The sequence below is a fragment of the Anser anser genome (genome assembly GCF_964211835.1).
Source record: "Anser anser genome assembly, chromosome: 21".
Classification (NCBI taxonomy): Eukaryota; Metazoa; Chordata; class Aves; order Anseriformes; family Anatidae; genus Anser; species Anser anser.
Genome location: NC_139742.1, coordinates 8,869,372 through 8,886,095, shown reverse-complemented (window position 1 = coordinate 8,886,095; position 16,724 = coordinate 8,869,372). Strand labels below are relative to the sequence as shown.

Sequence of the window (16,724 nt, the reverse complement as noted above, 5' to 3'; positions counted from 1 at the left end):
GCAGAATAAGTATTTATTGCTGTTGTGTTAGAGGAACTTGGCAGCGTAAAGAAAGCCTCGAGGATTCGGGGCATCGATTTCTGTGCCTGGGGGTGGGGGGGAGCTGCACGGCGCATCCAGCTGCAGCTCTTGGTACTTCTGCGTGTCGGGCTGCCTTGCTCGTGCCCTCTCCTGCCTTTGCATCGTTTGTGTCCCGGGGAGGCGAGGGGCCTGCTCTGTGTTGGTCCTGGCTCGGAGGGTTGGCTGTGGGATGGGGACATCCCTATTGCAAAAGGAACCGAGGAGCACAGGTGCCTCCTTATGGCCTTAGGGACCAGGCACTAAGAGGTGATTGAAAACATTTGCTCCAATACTGTGCGATAGGGAAAGACAGATCGGTGCCATAAATATGGGAAAGGGGGTGTATGTGTCTGGGAAGCTTCTGACAGCGTGGTACAGTGCAGAGCTTTTCTACCATTAGCTATAAATCCACCCGAGTTCCTATTTTCTCCTCCCTGTCAGGAGACATATTTTTGCAATGCCTGCCCACTGTTATAAGGCTGCACAACAGCAGACAATATGCTGGCCCCAAATTCCTCAAACGAGGCATGTTGAAATGATACAAGACCTGTTCCCCCTGCAAATCAGCAGAGACTTGGCCAGTGACTTTGATGAAATCATATTTGCATCCCCAACACTTAACATGGGCAAATCATGGGCTTAATGCGGCATAATGCTGGGTTAAATAACCCTTTTTTCAAAGGACCAGCCGAGCACATACATACTCCCTGCCCACATACCCAGCGGAGCGATGCTGATCGCCTCAGGATGGCCTCCTGGACCTCTCTAGTGAGGGCTGTAAAAGCCCCGTTCGCACTCAAGCCCTTTATTTTTAATCACACCTACGCAGGTGCCCTTTTCTGATGGAGTCCCTGCCCCGCTGCTTTGTAAGGAAATAACGCAGACCTTTGGTGCACGCTCCTCCTGCTTCCCCGGAGGAGTTGTTGGTTTGGGTAAAGATGCTTTCATCTGGAAAGCGCGTCTCTGACGAGGCACTGCTGTTAGGGGGCTTAACCTCATTATCCTGAGAGGTGTAATCGCTTGTCCCCGTAACCGTAACGCAGCCTGACACGGGCGCTCTGAGCTGTGGCTAAGAGGTCTCGGGGACAATCTGTGTCAGATGCTCACTTGAGATTATTTTAACCCTTTGCTACTCTCGTGATCGAGATTCCCTTTAGAAAAGGAAGGAGCCCTGTACGTCTGGATGTCCTTGGTGAATTTCGGAAGCAAAATCCAGCTTGTGCCTGCAGATCCTGCTCCCAGCGTGCAGACTGGGTGCCCGGCTAGCAGTCCAGCCCGGCGTGAGGCTGGTGGTGTTAGCGTCCCTGGCGAGCTCTCCTCCTAATCAGCATCTGGGCTTGAGGACCGTATTTACCACTTAAAAACAGCCCTTAATGCTGCACGCACAGCTTTAAGAGGTCAGGGGAGCAGCAAACCTGGAGGTCCTGTCCTGCCTCAGCGATATGGAGCAGGGCTCTCGGACAGTGCAGGAGGGGGCTGCACCCGGAGATGTTGGTGCAAGGGATTCCCTGCGACATCTGGGGGATGCTCAAGGGGCAGCAGACGCCAGCTGTAGGTTTAATGTTTGCTGTGCTTGTCGGGCTTTACAGGTACTGTACAATAGCACGCAGAGCGTAAATAATGGATCCAGAGCAAGCAGGTTGTGTTTTAGCTGTGCATTTGGGGCTGGCTCACATGCTCGGGGTCTCACAGAGCGCTGCAGGACTCGGGGCTGGGTTCGCCGAGGTGCTAATCACGGGGGAGAGGCGCATGCAAAAAGGCAGTGATGGGAAAAACTGCTGGGGACACTTTGGTTTGCAAATATCCTGCCTTGGCTGTGAGCCCTGGTGTGCGCGTGGAGCTGGGTGGGAGGTGCTGGGGTGGGTGCTGGGCCCCGGGTGTGCAGCGATGCTCCTCGGCACGTGGGTGGGCAAAGGTGTACGGTGACCGCTGCCACCAGCACCACAAACTGGAGCTGTCTGGGGCACGTCCTGCTGGCGCCTCACAGCAATCTCACGGCTGCTTTGGTTCGGCAGCCTTGTCCCCACTGCAACTCTTCACGTTGCCGGTTTTGCTGTTGGATGCCGTTACCCAGCTCAGAACTAATTTAGCCAGCTTGTATCCAAATTTGGGGTCTGCTTCCCATCCACACTGAGGCGAGGGATTTGGTCTGAGGATTTGTTATTATTTTATTTTATTGTTTATATTTATATTTTATTTTATTCTATTTGCCCTTCCTGAGTTTAGGTGTCAAATCATTCCATGCGATTTCAGGCTCTGAAACCACCTTCCCCCCGAGAAGCCTGTGCACGGAGGTAGCAACATCAAGGTTTCTGCCCAGGCTTATCATCACTGTGATGAGCTCCTGACTTGCTGCAAAGCAAATCCTCTTGTTCTGGGAATGCACGATGACCTCGCCAGGGTCTGCACAAGCCACGAGCCTGGCTCCAGCCCCTGCAGCTTGCTCCTAACTGCAGGGTTAGGGAGTTCCTCGTATGCAAAGCGTATTCCAGCCCAGCTGCCTCGGGTTGTTTTTGCAAATAACGAGAGTTTATTTTAGTTTTCTAGATGTGCAGAGATACCGCTAGAAATAAGCAACGCTGGAGGAAATAGAAGAGCAGTAAGCACATTAATTTATTTATTTTTGTTTTGTTTTAGTTTATTTTTAAATCCGTCATTCCTAAAAGAAAGCACTGGCAGTGAGAAAGATGAAAGTTAGTGGTTTTCTTACGGTGTGGGGGTTTTTGCTGGTTTTGTTTGTTTGTTTGCAAAAATCCCGTTTCTTTGCTCAGCCAGGATCCTTGCAAAGTGACCGGTGAATTTGAGGAACCTGGGCTGAGACTTGCTTTTGTTTCTGGAAGCGCAGAACTCGGTGCCTTTCGAAAATGAGGCTCTCCGTGGGGCCTCTGATGCTCGGGCTCCGAAACCGCGTCCCTGGCCCTCCCGCTGCCTTCCTGCTCGGGCTGATCCATGGCAACGCCGTCGTGGCACGGGGCAGGTAAATGATCAGCTGGCTTGTTTGGTTTAGCTCGTGGCAGAAAACGGAGGAGAGCTGGAATGTCAGGAATGCAGAGAGCGTCCCTCACCCTGCCCGGGGAAACCACCAGGAATTTCCCAACCCCGTGCAGGTCAGCTGCTGGAAGCAGCCTGTGGCTGCGGGTACCTCTGCCTGCACTTTGTACCTCCACAGCTCCGTCCCTGGCATCTTGCTGTCAGTTCAGACGTAGCTTTTATGGTGACTTGTGCGCACTGAGCGCAGCTTCTCTTGAGGAAGTTCCGCCGAGAACTGGATGAAGAAGTAATAATAATAATAACCTGCATGAGACCTTATTTAAGCCCACAGCTGGCCTCCTCCCAGAAGACAAACTCGCCCATACAAGTGTGTTTTTCCCAAGCAGAGTGTAGAAATGACTCTGCAAAACCTCCCCGCTGCCGGCATCGGGCACGGGGCTTTCCCCTGGGCTGCGGGATGGGGCACGGCACTGGGCTGTGCCGCGGGCTTGGTCGCTGGAGCCCTCTCCAGCACGGTCCAAGGGAGCTGTAAATTTGGAAATTGCTGCTCACGGCTCCTGGTGCGCTCCTGTAGCACTTTCAGGATGCTGCAGCCTCAAAACTGGCTTCGTAGGTTTGGGCAGTGGGGATACCCAAAGGCCTGAACGGGTGAAGTAATTGGCATAAATCATCGGGGAGCTGATAAGGAGTCTGGGGGCGTGCTGTCTGCCTCGGGAAACAAAGCTTCTGCGTTCCCAGTCTGCCTTAAAGGAAAGGGGAGGTATAAATAACCGGCGAACTGTAATTCCACTCGGTGTCACGTCCGCGTTAGCTGCATTAGTATGTCCTAGAACCGCAGGAGCAACTAAGCCTCAGATGAGATCAGGGACCCCTTGTGCCAACCGCCGCTTGGCTGCATAACGAAGCGGTTCCTGCCCTGCCTAATAGAAAATGATAGCCGGGAGTGGCGGGATGTATTACTGCGCTTCTCAGCACATAAGAACCTGCTTTATGGGGAAAATGACACAGTTTAGCAAACACTTAAGGATTTACTTACTTTTAAGAATGCTGTTTAATCCTGTTGAAATTGAAAGGATTACTTGTTCTTAAATGCACGCTTCGTGCTTCCCTGGCTGGGGCTGGCGCAGGAGCTGGGGTTGTGCGGGGCTTTCCTCGCCCCCAGCTCCTCCTTAGCAAAAAAATAAATAAATTCCTCCTTGGAAAAACCCTGCCTGGTGCCGGACAGTCACTGCTCGCTCTTGTTTCTGGAGGTGTAGGGCTTCTTTGTACCCGATCCTTCTTAAAAAGTGGGTCGCTTCGCTGCGTACCCGAACGTGGATTTGGAGCCTGATCACAGGCAGGCTCATCCGGATCAGGTCCCGGGCTTTGATGTGCCGGGATGCTCAGAGACGTGGGGGTTTCGTGAAAGAACAAAGCAAAAAGCCCTGGCGTGGAGAACAGCGTGCTTCTTTTAGATTTCCCTGGAAGTCAAACCCTCGTCGTAGCTGTCTGACTCATAAACTGATCTCTGTGCTGCGTGAGCCTGGTAACAGAGGGCAGAAGAGACTCACCCGCTCAGGAGGGGACGTCCCTGGGGCCGCACGGTGCCCCCGGCCCCTTGTGGTCCCGCCGGCTGGCGGCCGGGCTCTGCCTTGAGCCCGTGGGCAATAATGGGCTCAGTCCCTCCTCCTCACCCAGCCTGGGTGCAATCGGCCTGGCGGGTTTTAGAGGGGGGATGCTGAGGCACAAAGATTTAATGAAACAGCCAGAGCAGTCTTCTAGGTTGCTGACAATTTGGGGAGTAAGACCTGATTTCTTTGAGTCCCAGTTCAGTTTTAACATTTAGATTTGCTGGTTAAAGGGCGGTGTTACCAGAAGTCATGTCTTTTCTTGACACTTCCCAAAACTGAAGCAAACAAGAGCTGTCCAAGACAGGGGTGTGAGAGGGACCGGGAGAGCCTGGCTGGCTCGGTGCCCCCCAGGACAGAGGTGGAAATCTGGCAGGCGCCTGCAGCATGCTGGCCGCAGAGCACGTGGCCAAAGCACCTTTTGCAGAGATCAACCTTTGCCCATGCTTCTTCTTTTTTTTTTTTTTTTTTGTTAGATTACAGTAAAATGGGGAACTTCGCCGCATTTACATTTGTGGGACTACACTTCTGCTCGGGGAGCTTTACGGCTGCTCTTCTGGTTGCACAGTAATTATGGTCCGTGATCAGGGGCTCCGGGGCATCGCTGTAAAAGGCAGGCAGGCGGGGATGGTGTCCTGATTGCCAGCCAGATGGGCTCCCGAGGGTGAGAAATAGGCCAAAATAGGCTCATGACAACCGTAGCAAAAATGATGTTTTGTCTAATTAAAAAAATCCCTTATCCATATCTTCTGATTAGAGGGAACTGTCAGGGGTAGCATCTTATTTAAATAAATAAATAAATAAATGGAAGGATGTTTTGGTAATGCTCTGCTTTGTTAGAAGTATCGTACAGGGGACGATAAAGGCTCTGAGGTGAGAAGAAAATCCCCTCTTGCTCTGCGGCTCCTCTCTTTGCTAGACGCCCATCAGGGACATTTTATACCAGGGAGAAACCTGGCCAAGTTTTGCCATTCACAGCATCTCATTTGCCTTGTTGAATAATTCAGCATCTCTGTTCTCCGAGTGGAAGTCGGCTGCGAAATGCCAGGCTGTGGCTGCTCCTTTGTTGCTGCCCTGGCTTTGGGTCCGAGCGTGGGGACCGGAGGCCAAAAGCCACCAGGTCCCCGCTGAGCGGTGCCAAGCGCCGGGCTGGCATTTGCAACAGAGCTGCAAGAAACGGTCCTGGAGCGAGTCATGAGCTGAAAGTCACAGAATGAGTCACAAAAGTGGGGAGGAGGGCAAGTAATGAGCTCCAAGTCACAAAATGTGGGGAGGAGGAGACAGGTTTGGAGCACGAAGCATCGTCTGTGCCACAGCCGGGGGAGCTGAGGCTCACGGGCATCCCGTGGATCTGTGTGTGTGCGTCCCCCGGAGTGAGCTTGGGGTTTGCACGCAGAGGGAAGGATTTGCGTGGGGATCCGCGATCCAACTCTGCTTGGCATTTTTGGGTCATTGTACAGGAGGGAGAGAGGCTTTGAGTACACCAGCAGTCCCAGGAGAGAAGCCAGGCGTGCACTTAGGGCACGTGCGCACCTGGCTGGCTGCTCTGGAGGTGGCATCCCTCTGCCAGGGCTCGTGCCATCCCTACAGAAAACATTAACGGGGCCTTGTGGCTGGGTTGGGTGCAGGGCAGCTCCACATGTCTGTGGTGTTCGACTTCATCTGCCCAACGGAGAGCCTGGGGCCGGGGGCCCTGGGCACGGGGACCTCTCCTGAAGTCCTTTATCTGCGTCCCGGACACAGGCACCTCAATTCATTCCAGTGGGCAGGAAACCATTCCAAAGACAGTAGATTCGTCTTTTCATTCTAGCTTGGAAATGATGAATATGAGTAAAATTTGTAGTTTTAGATCTGTAAGTGACCGAAACCATTCTTTGTCTTCACTTAAAACTCTGCGTAGCAATTAAAAAAAGGAGCGTGCATCAAAAATGAGAGTTTTCAGAAAAAGCTGGTGTCTTTGCTGCTCTTGATTGCGATGCTGGTGAAAATATTTCATGCCGAACCAGTCCCGTCTGCTTTCTGCCAGAAGGCAATGGTCTGCGCTCGGCTCTGACCAACTGTTGGTGCCTCTTTATTGAAGTGCAAGTAGTCAAAACCTTTCAATGTTGGGAAGTTTGCCTCGAAAAGATCGTCGTCTTGGTGGAATGAGGCACGAGGCGCTATAAACCTTTTGAAATAAAGCACAAAGTAAGACATTTTTTTCCCCAATGGTTCTCAGTGCTGCATAAAACCCATTGGAGCAGATCTGGCAGTATTACAGGAGCTGCAGGATGGAGTTTCCTTGGGTGACGCTGCTGAATGTGTATCTTTATAGCTGAAGGTTAAGGGTCTTTTATGCTCAGTGGTAAAAGCAGAAGCGGTGTTTGCTCTGATAGTACACTGGGAGCCCTGACGGCGATGTGCTGTGACACTGATGGGGGAGCTGGAGCCCATCCGTTTCACTGGATGGCTGTGGGAGCAGAAAGCCCAGGCCCAAATTCCGTGCTGCGGGTCCTCGGGTGCCCTCCTGCCTTCCTCTGTCTTCAATAAGCACACCAGGATTTTTTTTTTCTCTCTTTTCCAGGTGATCTCGGCAGTATCCAGGCTCTCCTTCCACAGCATTGCTCAAACCAAAGGAATTAGGTAAGGTCCTTGCGATGTGATGCTTTAGATGTTGTATCTCTCTATGTATACTCGTAGCATTTAATCACATCAGGCTCTCTAGAAGCATTGATACGACCGGGATAAATTGGGGTTAAGCAGACACTGAGGATGCCTTTGGGATGTAGGCAGGGTACTTGTAAAAGCACCTTGCCAGCTGCTCAGGAATAGTTTACAAAGAGAAAAAGAAGTGAAAAACCCACGAGTATGTAATGCACTGGGGATGGATAAAGGGTGGGGTTGAGTTTGTGGTGGTGGAGGCTTTGCTCTGGTCTCCCTTGCTGCTGCCAAACAATTCCCCTCGTCAGAAATGCCCGTCCCCTTCCTTGCCACCCCGTGTCCCTGTCCCCTGGGCTCGCACCCGCTGTCTTCCCGGGGACTTGGCGCTGTCGGGAGCTGCAGAAGTGACCCGGATTCGCCAGCAGCCGGGAAATCTCTTCCTGGGGTGGAGAAAGGCACCTGATGGCTGCCTGTGTGATGGGGGTAAATAAATGGCCTGGCCGCAGGGAGAGCTGCCCCGCTGCTGGGGCTGCTCCTGCCTGGAGCCCTGGAGAAGGGCTTCAGAAAAGCAAAGAGCCCCATCCAGCAGAGCTCTGACCCGCGCCTTTGTTCAGTTCAACGCAATTTGTTTGCAATTGGTTCCCTTGTTTGTGTGCATTTATATTATTAATCAGACAACGTCTGCTCATTAGGCTCAGATACAACTGGGAAGAGTTCTCAGCCTGAAGAACCTTTCCTCCCTTCTTTTTTAATTGGTGGTGGTTGTTTTTCTTTCCTTTCCCCTTCCTCCCCTATGCCCCAAGCTGTAAAACACTTGTTTTTTTCCTCGGATCTTGTCTTGCTGCTATTCTGGTCAGGGTGTAGCATCGCACTGGTCTGTGGCTGTGTCTTGGGGCCAGCCCCAAAGTGTGGGGCCAGCTGTGGGGTTTAGGACTGGATGAAGCCCCCCTTTTACTCCTAGCCCTGCCGCCCATGCCAGCCACCCCACACCACGATTTTTACGGCCAGAACTTTATTTTCTTAACATCACGCTTTATTTTTCCTGCCTTAGCTGCACTGATATTGCTGGAGGGGAACAGCTTTTCACGTGTAAAACAAACTCTGAGTCTTCCCATCTGTTAAATACAAACCTGACAGATCCCACCCGGAGCGGGGGGGAGACTCGGGGAGCGAAGTAAAACACACTGAGGGATAAAGGCGTGCTCTAAGTTAGGGGCCATTTATTATTAAGAATAGCCCAGAGTCCTGGGGAAGGTTGGTTTGCTGCTCGGGATGCAGGCGTGCGGGCTGTGGCACAGCTCTTGTGGATGTGCTGATTTTTTCTCGTTCATTTTACAACCAGCATTTACAGTCCCCACTAAAATCCCTTATCTTGGAAGCCTTTTGGCACCGTAATTACACAAGAATAGCAGAGAGCTTAGTGGGGCTTTGTGTGTAGCTCTGTTTTCCCTGCGTATTAACCCTGCTCCTCCTCCCCATTGTAGGCACAGAAAATGCTCTCCCTCCCTTCACCTCGAAAATCCCCCCCACGGGGCTGTCTCTTCCCATCGCTGCTGTCCCTGCCGTGCCAGAGCCCTCGCTTTGCCCATTGCTGCCAGTTTTTTCTCTTTCTAGCTAGACGGTTTCTTGCTGCACCATCACCCGAGCCGTGGTGCGAAGCTGATCTCAGATGAATTCAGTCAGTCGGGGGGAATTCAGTCTGGGGGAATCTGCTGAAAGTCAATCAGCAGCCTCAGCTTCCCAAAGGGACTGCTCGCTGGGGTCCCTCGCTTTCCCTCTGGGGAGATGCTGCCATTGGAATAAAGAGGAAAAAACTTGTTGGCTTAAGGCACGGTGCTCAAAAAACCATGGTAAATACTGCGCAATTAGGATTGTGTATGGGTTGTGTGGTCTTCAGCCCCACAGCACGGATGCGGGTCTGTATTTTAGGTCTAGGGCTTCAGGACCAGGCAAATTAAGAACGAAATAAATCCACCAGCCTATTACCTGTCCTTAAATAAGTTCTATGGCACGCAGGGTAGGAAAATAAAAATCAATCTTCTATGCTATTCAGTGAAGAAAATGTAAGTCTTTCTGGCTAATAATTTCTGGATTCATGAACCTTGCCAGAGAAAGCCTGTTTGACAGAGTAAATCAGATAGCTATCAGGATAGCTCTGTGGCGATGACAGAGTGTTTCTTCCGAGGAACAAGCTACAAGCAGCAAAACATGGCAAAAAACGAGTGTGAGTGCAGTGTGCTGTTTGCAGAGCTCTGCGAGGGCTGGAGATAATCCAGGGCGGCTGCAGCCCGTGCAGCACGTCTCCTGCTGCTCTGCTCTGCTCTGCCCTCAGCTGCAGGTTTCAGAAGTCCTCTGCAAAGCAGCGGCATCTTTCAGCACGTGGCATCACCGACTGAACTCCTGGCATGCTGCTGGTTGCTGAAGTAGAGGTGTGGGTTGCTCTTGCACAAGGCTGTTGGTGCAAACAGCACGGATGCTCTGGTTTCCCAGTAACTCCAGCAGCGTGTAGTCCCAAGGGCCACCGCTGGCTGCTGCACACCCGATTAATTTTTGGGTAAGAGCCCTGTGCGTAAGAAGCCCCTCAATGATGAGAGGCTTGGTGGTGTCTCCTAGAAGAGGGCACGTTTTCTGTCGCTGAGTCCATCAGAGAGAGGAAAGGCGGTTTTGTGGAGGAAGAAGCGTGCTGAAGGAAAGGGGATGCACACCGTTGTGTTCAGATCCTGGCTCTGCCCAGGTGCTGGGCATGGCTCTGGGCAAATCCCTGAGATTTGTGTGTTTTTTGTGTTTTTTTTCCCCAAAAAGCTCCCCTTTGAGCTTTCTCAAGCAAACTCTCAGCTCTCAGGAGGACAGCAGGACTTCTTGCTGCAGATCCCGATAAATCAACCAGGGTTTTCTCCTCGAAGCTTGGTTTCTCGAAGCCTTTCCCGACGCAGCCCTGGTTGCTCCCCATCGCCCACGGTACGCCCGGCCCCGGCTGCCGTGCACCTGGTGCTGGCGAGCTCCTGGGGCTGCTGAGTGCGAGCTGTGGGAGGGGGGCCGGGTGTTTTCATCTCCCCAAGATGCGTGTTTTTCCTGGAAGCAGAGTTTTGCAAGCAAAGCAGGAGGTTAAGGAATATTGGCTCGTGCTGCCTGCATGCATTTTTAATGTGTGCGCAGGGAAGCCATCTGAGAACGGGAAGGGGTTCGCGTGTTCAAAGGCCTTTTACCGAGGTCCTTAATCTGAGTAAATCCTTTAGATATGAACCGAGCCTCTAAGTGACTTTCTTCAGAAGGCACGGCGGTTAATAAAACAGATTTTAAAACATTTGCAAATGGGGAGGAGGGGTAAATCAGCATTTGTCAAGCAGACGGGGTCTGCAGCGGGCACGGCGGCGGTGCTTTGGTTGTGCAGGGGGATGAAGAGGAGGAGGAGGATGGCTGTGTGTCCTCGGCACTGGGAGCTCAGGCAGGGCCCCCCCAGGAGAGTGGAGTGCTGCAGCCACCTGGAAGCACGTTTGTCAGACAAATAAATTGTGGGGATTTTTTGTTTGTTTGTTATTTGCAAGGCTTTACTTGCAAAGGCAAGGCAAACACAGCGAGGCCAGCCTGCCAAAAACATTATTTGTATTTGAACAAATAAATAGGTAGAAGCCAAAATGCCATGTCTCTTGGCTAGTAACCTCTCTGTGTGTAACACTCCCCGAAATCCCAGGCTGTCTGCAGGATCTGCTCTGAGCCAGCTTGGCGTGGTGCGACGAGAGGCTGCAGGAGCAGGTCCCAGCATCATGCTGTCAGTGGGGATTTAACCCAAAGATTTCCCAACCTCCCTGCTTTGTCTGCAAACCCCGTGCCCTGCTGATGAGGCTCAGCACTGCTCGGTTTCGCCCAGGTGAACTGTTAAATCAGACTGCTGTGCCTAAAGTGAGCTTTGCAGCCTTACCATCCCCGGAGTTTCTGTGCTTAATGGCTTGCCAATAATATCAGGATGTGCGTGTGGGCTGGGAAGGGAGAGCCACGAGCATCCCGCCTGTGCTGTTCGTGGGATTGTAATGCTGCTGTCGGCACGGCAATGCCCTCCCTGCCCGAGCAGAAGGGGCAGAGGGTGCCGGAGCTGCTCTGGCAGCCTGGAGCTGCTCAGCCCAGCTCTGCCTGCGGGACCCTTGCTCAAATAAATCATCCTGGGGGCAATGCAGGGGCTGTTGGGAGGTGCTGGCTATGCTCTAAGTCCAGCCCCGTTACTCTGAACATCTTCATTTCCACGGTGCAAAGGCCTCCCTGGGGTAATGAAGATGCTTCCCATGAGACCAGCAGAGATCAGGTCTGGGAGCTGGGGTGGGACGGGGAATGGCCTGCCCAGGTCACGTCACAGCAGTGCTCTCTTCCTTCCCAACATCTTTGATTCTCTGATTAGCTGTGTTTGATCCAGGAACTCCTCCCCGCTTCATTCACCGTTTCAGAATTAAACCAAGAGTTTTGCCCAGGTTTCAGGACTTGGAGCCATTTCCCCATCCGAGCCCTGCTACAGCCTTAACCCTGAGCTGGGGACGATCCTGGCAATGAGGCTGATCCTGCCAACAAAGCCCAGCTCTCGCAAGGGATGGGAAGGCACAAGCCCAGGCATAGCTGGTCAAGGAGACATTCCCCTGGCTGTCCTGGGGGAGAGAAGGGAAGTAGTGGAAATACTGGGGGTATTTGCAGACTCTCCAGCACGATGGAGGCTCCATGCTTATCGTATTTGGGCTGTGGGCCCCTGTCCCTGGGGACGGTAGCTCAATGCAGGAGGCAGATCCAGCCGTGTGTGAAAAAGGCAAGCAATTAAAGTCGCTAACGATTAAGTCTTGGAGTGTCTTCAGGCAGGCTCTGGTGGGAAGGTAGTTCCAGACCTCTTCTCCCGTACAGCTGCTTTTACAAGGGCTGTTGTATTCATCGCCAGCGCGCTCCCTGCGATTGCGCTCTGCCCATTATATTTTTTACTGCTGTTGTGTATCCATTGTACTCACTTTAAGTGTTGCTATAAAACGGATTTAGGAGGCTGTGTAAGGAATCCGTGTCCTGAAAATTGCAAGCGGTTGCTGTGCAGCATGTTCTTGTGCTCTGGGGAGTCTGGGACTGGGACACAGCATAAAAATGCATGCCTGCGTTACCCGAGCTGATGAAAACCATCCATACCTGTCCCGGGGCTCCTGATTCACATCTGCCTTGCTGAGCATCAGTCCTGACCGGCACAAAACCGCCACAGACCTTGCAGTCGTGGGGTCAAGTGGAGATGGCTCCCTGTGATGCGGACAGACCTTCACTAGGAGCGACCGAATGGTCAATGAGCAGGACCCTTGGCTGAGAGCAGTTCTCTCCCAGCTAAGACGTTTTCAGCACATTTATTTTGGCAAGTGTGCATCCTCGCAGGCTCGCTCCTAAGAGGGCCTGAAAAATCTCACCGACATGTTTTCCTGCGCGGCCGCTCTGTAGGCTGGGGAGGTGCTGAGGTCACCCCGTAAGCATCCGCTAATGGAAGCAAAGGCAATTTCTCTCGCCCCCTCCCCACCGGCGGCCTTGCATAATGAAGGTACAGCTCGGCTTAGCGGTGAAATCTGGGGCTTGCCGGCTTTTCGGGTTCACCAGCCCCGTCACGGCTCTTTGCCTCGAAGGTGCTGAGCTTCCCTCGGGGTCCCTCCCTGCCTCGCCTCCCACCTCTGGGTGCGACTGCGGAGCGCCCGCAGCCTCCTGCCCCGCTCGGCGTCAGCACACGGGCTGACAGGGGAAGGTGTGGGGAAGGCTGTGCTGAAATTCAGTGCTGTCCCCAGGCGTGCAGAGGGGTTTCAGGCTCGGCAGATCCAGAACACGGGCGGGGAGGCGGGCAGCTGCCAGCACTGGGGATGTGAGGGCTCAGCTTCAGGTCCTGCCTCCTCTCGGGGCCAAGCCACGTCCCTTTGCACCCCTGTGACGAGGGGAACGCACGTCTTCTGGTTCCTGATGGACCCCAGGCAGTGCTGTGCAGGCCGGGGGTCTGTTTGGGTCTGGCTGGTGTTGCACGGCAGGGCCCTGTCTGGGTGGCGGTGCTGTCCCGCGGGCGCTCAGCGGTGCTGGCACGCACCTGGGAGCAGGCAGGAATATCTATCCGGGGAGAGATTTGTTTTTATTGGCAAGCGCTTCAGAGGGCTGCAGCTGCTCAGGTACAGCAGGGAAACTGCTGCTCGGAGTACCGGAAGATTTCCTAGGGCCACTTCGCCGCACGTTAAGAGCAAGGCTTTGGGTCTGACAGGGAGATTTGCAAATTCAGGCAGTCATGGAGCTTTGCGGGGTGTAACTAACTAGTGTGGGGTGTGATTTGTCTCCACGCTCCCAAGGTGACCGGGGGGAACATGTCCTGGGGATGGGCTGCTGCCCCTCCAGCACTGGGACATGGGAAGCTGGCACTGCCCCTGCTCACCACGCTGGCCGTTAATTTTCAGCCACGGTGTTTTTAATCAATTTGTTTTCTGAGTCAGACAGCTGGACCACATCCCTTCCTAGGGATTGTTACCCCACAGGGTACTTTTTCTCTTTGGGAGCGATGTTTCTGGATTCCCCTTTTGATTTTACCCATCTGTTATTGTCAAAGTGGAGCTGAAGTGAGGAGGAAATCGTGCCACTTTCCAGAGCGAAGCATTGCTGCATGAGAATTTCTTTTTTAAAAACACGATAATGTGTTGAAACATAAAATTATACGAGCTGTTATTTTCTTGTCTCATAGTCTCCAGAAATATTTGGTTCAGATTCGAGCTAAAGATAAATCAGGGCATGCAGCTAACCCTTGGGCACTGTGCAGTGCGCTGTGCTGAATGCTGTAAGTACTCTCCTGCAAAATCATCATCTTTGTGTTATCTGATTATGTAGCTTGCTGCTTCCCCGCTGAATTTCTATCAGAATTAATCTTGTGAGAATTTCTGCGAGTTCCAGACCACAAATAAAAGCAAATCATAATTTTTCAGAAGACGTGTCTAAAATTTGGCACAGCACGAGGTGCTTCTTTCCAGAGATGAGTAATGTAACACAATAGCATGATTTTAATTAAATTCAGCAGCTTTTGGTATGCTCCGATGTGTCTTGTTCTGCGGGGAGAATTGATTCCATCCTGCTTTAGAGAATCGGACGTTAATAGCGTGCTTTTTGTCTGTCTCACAGCGCTTGACCAAAACCATTCCCTGAGCCTGTTTCCATCTCGCAGAGGGAAACCAAAGCTTGGGGCAGTGCCCGGTGTGAGAGCAGAGCTGGGGAAAGAGCTCTGTGTCCCCCCGGTCAGCTCACGCCCACCTCTCGCCGCAGCCATAAATCCCTCACCCCCCCGAAGCCGATGACGGACGCGTTCTCGGTTGCATGCAAACATCTTGCAGAACCACATGGTTTCTTTGGACGGCCCCACGGGCGCTGTGCTGATGAAAGCATTACGTCCTGCGTCACCCCAGGGAGCTGCTGCGGCCCCGGGGCTGAGGAGCGAGCGCCCCACGGCTGTCAGCACGCTGCTCGCCAAATGCTCTCGGTAAGGAAAAGGTGCTGCTGGGATCCTCGGGCAGATGAGGTCTGAACTCTTTTTTCCTTTAGCTCTTTGAAAGGGTTTCTTCTCGTACACGGGTGTATTCGGGTGCAAGCAGCTCCCCAGATCTGAGTCCTGCAAGCAGATGTGACACAGCGTGTGGGCACGCCGGGTGCCGTGGCCAGCAGGTCCCACAGGTCCGTGTGAGCACCCAGACTCACCCAAAAGCCCAGGAGCTGAGGCTGGCTGCTAACCTAACACCCAAACTCATGCTGAAAGCCTGAAGGACAAAACCTTGGTGACATCAGAGTCCTGGGTTTCTCTGTCTTGCCATGAGGATTTCTTCGGAAAGGGCTCGTTGGAGGATCTGCGCGTCCAGCCGTGGTTTTGTAAGTTACTGCAAGATGTGATTACAGCCTGAAGATCCCATGTATGAAAACGTTTTTCTGCCAGATCCTGAGCATGGGGCGCTTAGCGCAGCTCCATCCATCCCAGCAGAGCTGCAGAAGCCCATTTGTACCCGTTTCAGGCTCTGGTCCTTTCCGTTTATCAAGGAATCCCTTGCAGAAGGGGCAGCAGATGGGCGCAGCTCAGGTTTCACGGGCGTCACGCACCCAGCCTGCTGTTTAAAGCATCGACGTGCTATCGCTGGACTTGGGAAAATGGGGCAAGATTAGCATGCTGGTGTCTGAAGGCTGCAGTCCAGCTCCTGGCAAGGGCTGAGCCACCTCCTGTGGCCTCCTGTGGCCGTTTGCACAAGTCGTGCAAACCTCCTCACTGTGCCGGCGGGGCTGGTGGCTGTCCCCAAGAAATCAGGATGGAGACAGAGAGGGGAAATAGAAGATTAATCACGCTGGATTCACCCTGCTCTCTCATACACGAATTTGAGGCTAAGATGCTACTGTACCAAGTGATCCGAGTAAAACCGACCCGCCTCTGACCCTCTGTACTCCCTGTGATGGTATCCAGAGGTGAACGGCTGGCTTCGGTTGCTAGGACAGGGCACCAGGCGCTGAAATATGTTCACAAATAAATCTTTCTGCTTATTGCTGCTGGAGAATTGCAGCCTACCTAGTTCTCCTCGTTAAATAATTCAGAGCAGAGAGCAGGCGGGCAGCGCGCCGAGCGGCGAGCATTGCTGCCGAGGAGCCTGGGGATGGCTGCTGAGGATACGGCGTGGGATGGCCCCGAGTGACCACGGAGAGCAAGGGAGGGCTGCTTCTGCATTAGGTGCCTGGTGAAATATTAATTCAATATCCCCGGTGCGGTGTGCTCTGGTTGGGGGCTGCTCCTGCATTTCTTTGCGAGAGGCATTTTTTTTTCCAGGGGGCTCCGTGCCCCAGAAAATCGCCTGAGTGGTTTTTAAGATCAGAGGGGAGCTTTGCGTTGGGTGTCGGGGAGGATCAGCTGCTGTAGCTCTTGTCCTCAAGCTGAGAAGCTCCCTTTTAAACGCCGCAACAAATCACTTGGTCTTTTCTTCTCTTTTTAGACTCTAAAACAAACGCCTTGGATCAATCACTCTTGGGTTCTCTTCTTTGATCTCTGGAAATGATGCTGTTGAATGCGCTGGGGTTTGTTGTGAAGAAGTCTGCTCTGGAGGTTTATCATCTTTAAGAGGCTGCTCCGGCAGCGTTTGATGTTGCTGGGGCTTTTGCTCTCCATCCGAGAGGATGAAGTGGCACAGGCTTGAAGGATAAATGGCTCAGCAGGTGTTACTTCTTTTTTTTTTGTGATGGTGGACTGAAAAAAATGAAGTCTAGTGCTTAAATATTGATTCTAAAAGGAGACTTTTTCAAATGAATTCAAAGAGTTTGGGAACTCTGCAAAACTGATGGGTTTCAGTGGACTCAAAATATTTTATTCATTAACGTTGGGCATTCCCAGCTATTGCAGTTAATACTGCTTATGAAGCGCAATGAAACACAGTTTTGCAGGGA

General features: G+C 52.6%; 1 protein-coding gene across 2 annotated transcripts in view; it reads left to right on the top strand.

Moving 5' to 3' along the window:
* The window catches only part of VAV2 (vav guanine nucleotide exchange factor 2), a 126,603-nt gene that overhangs the window by 72,779 nt on the left and 37,100 nt on the right, over positions 1-16,724 (top strand). For both annotated transcript variants that reach the window (XM_083807753.1, XM_083807752.1), the window contains exon 3: positions 7,222-7,280. In XM_083807753.1, coding sequence (XP_083663879.1) covers positions 7,222-7,280 — 59 coding nt within the window. The remainder of the gene's footprint in view (positions 1-7,221; positions 7,281-16,724) is intronic.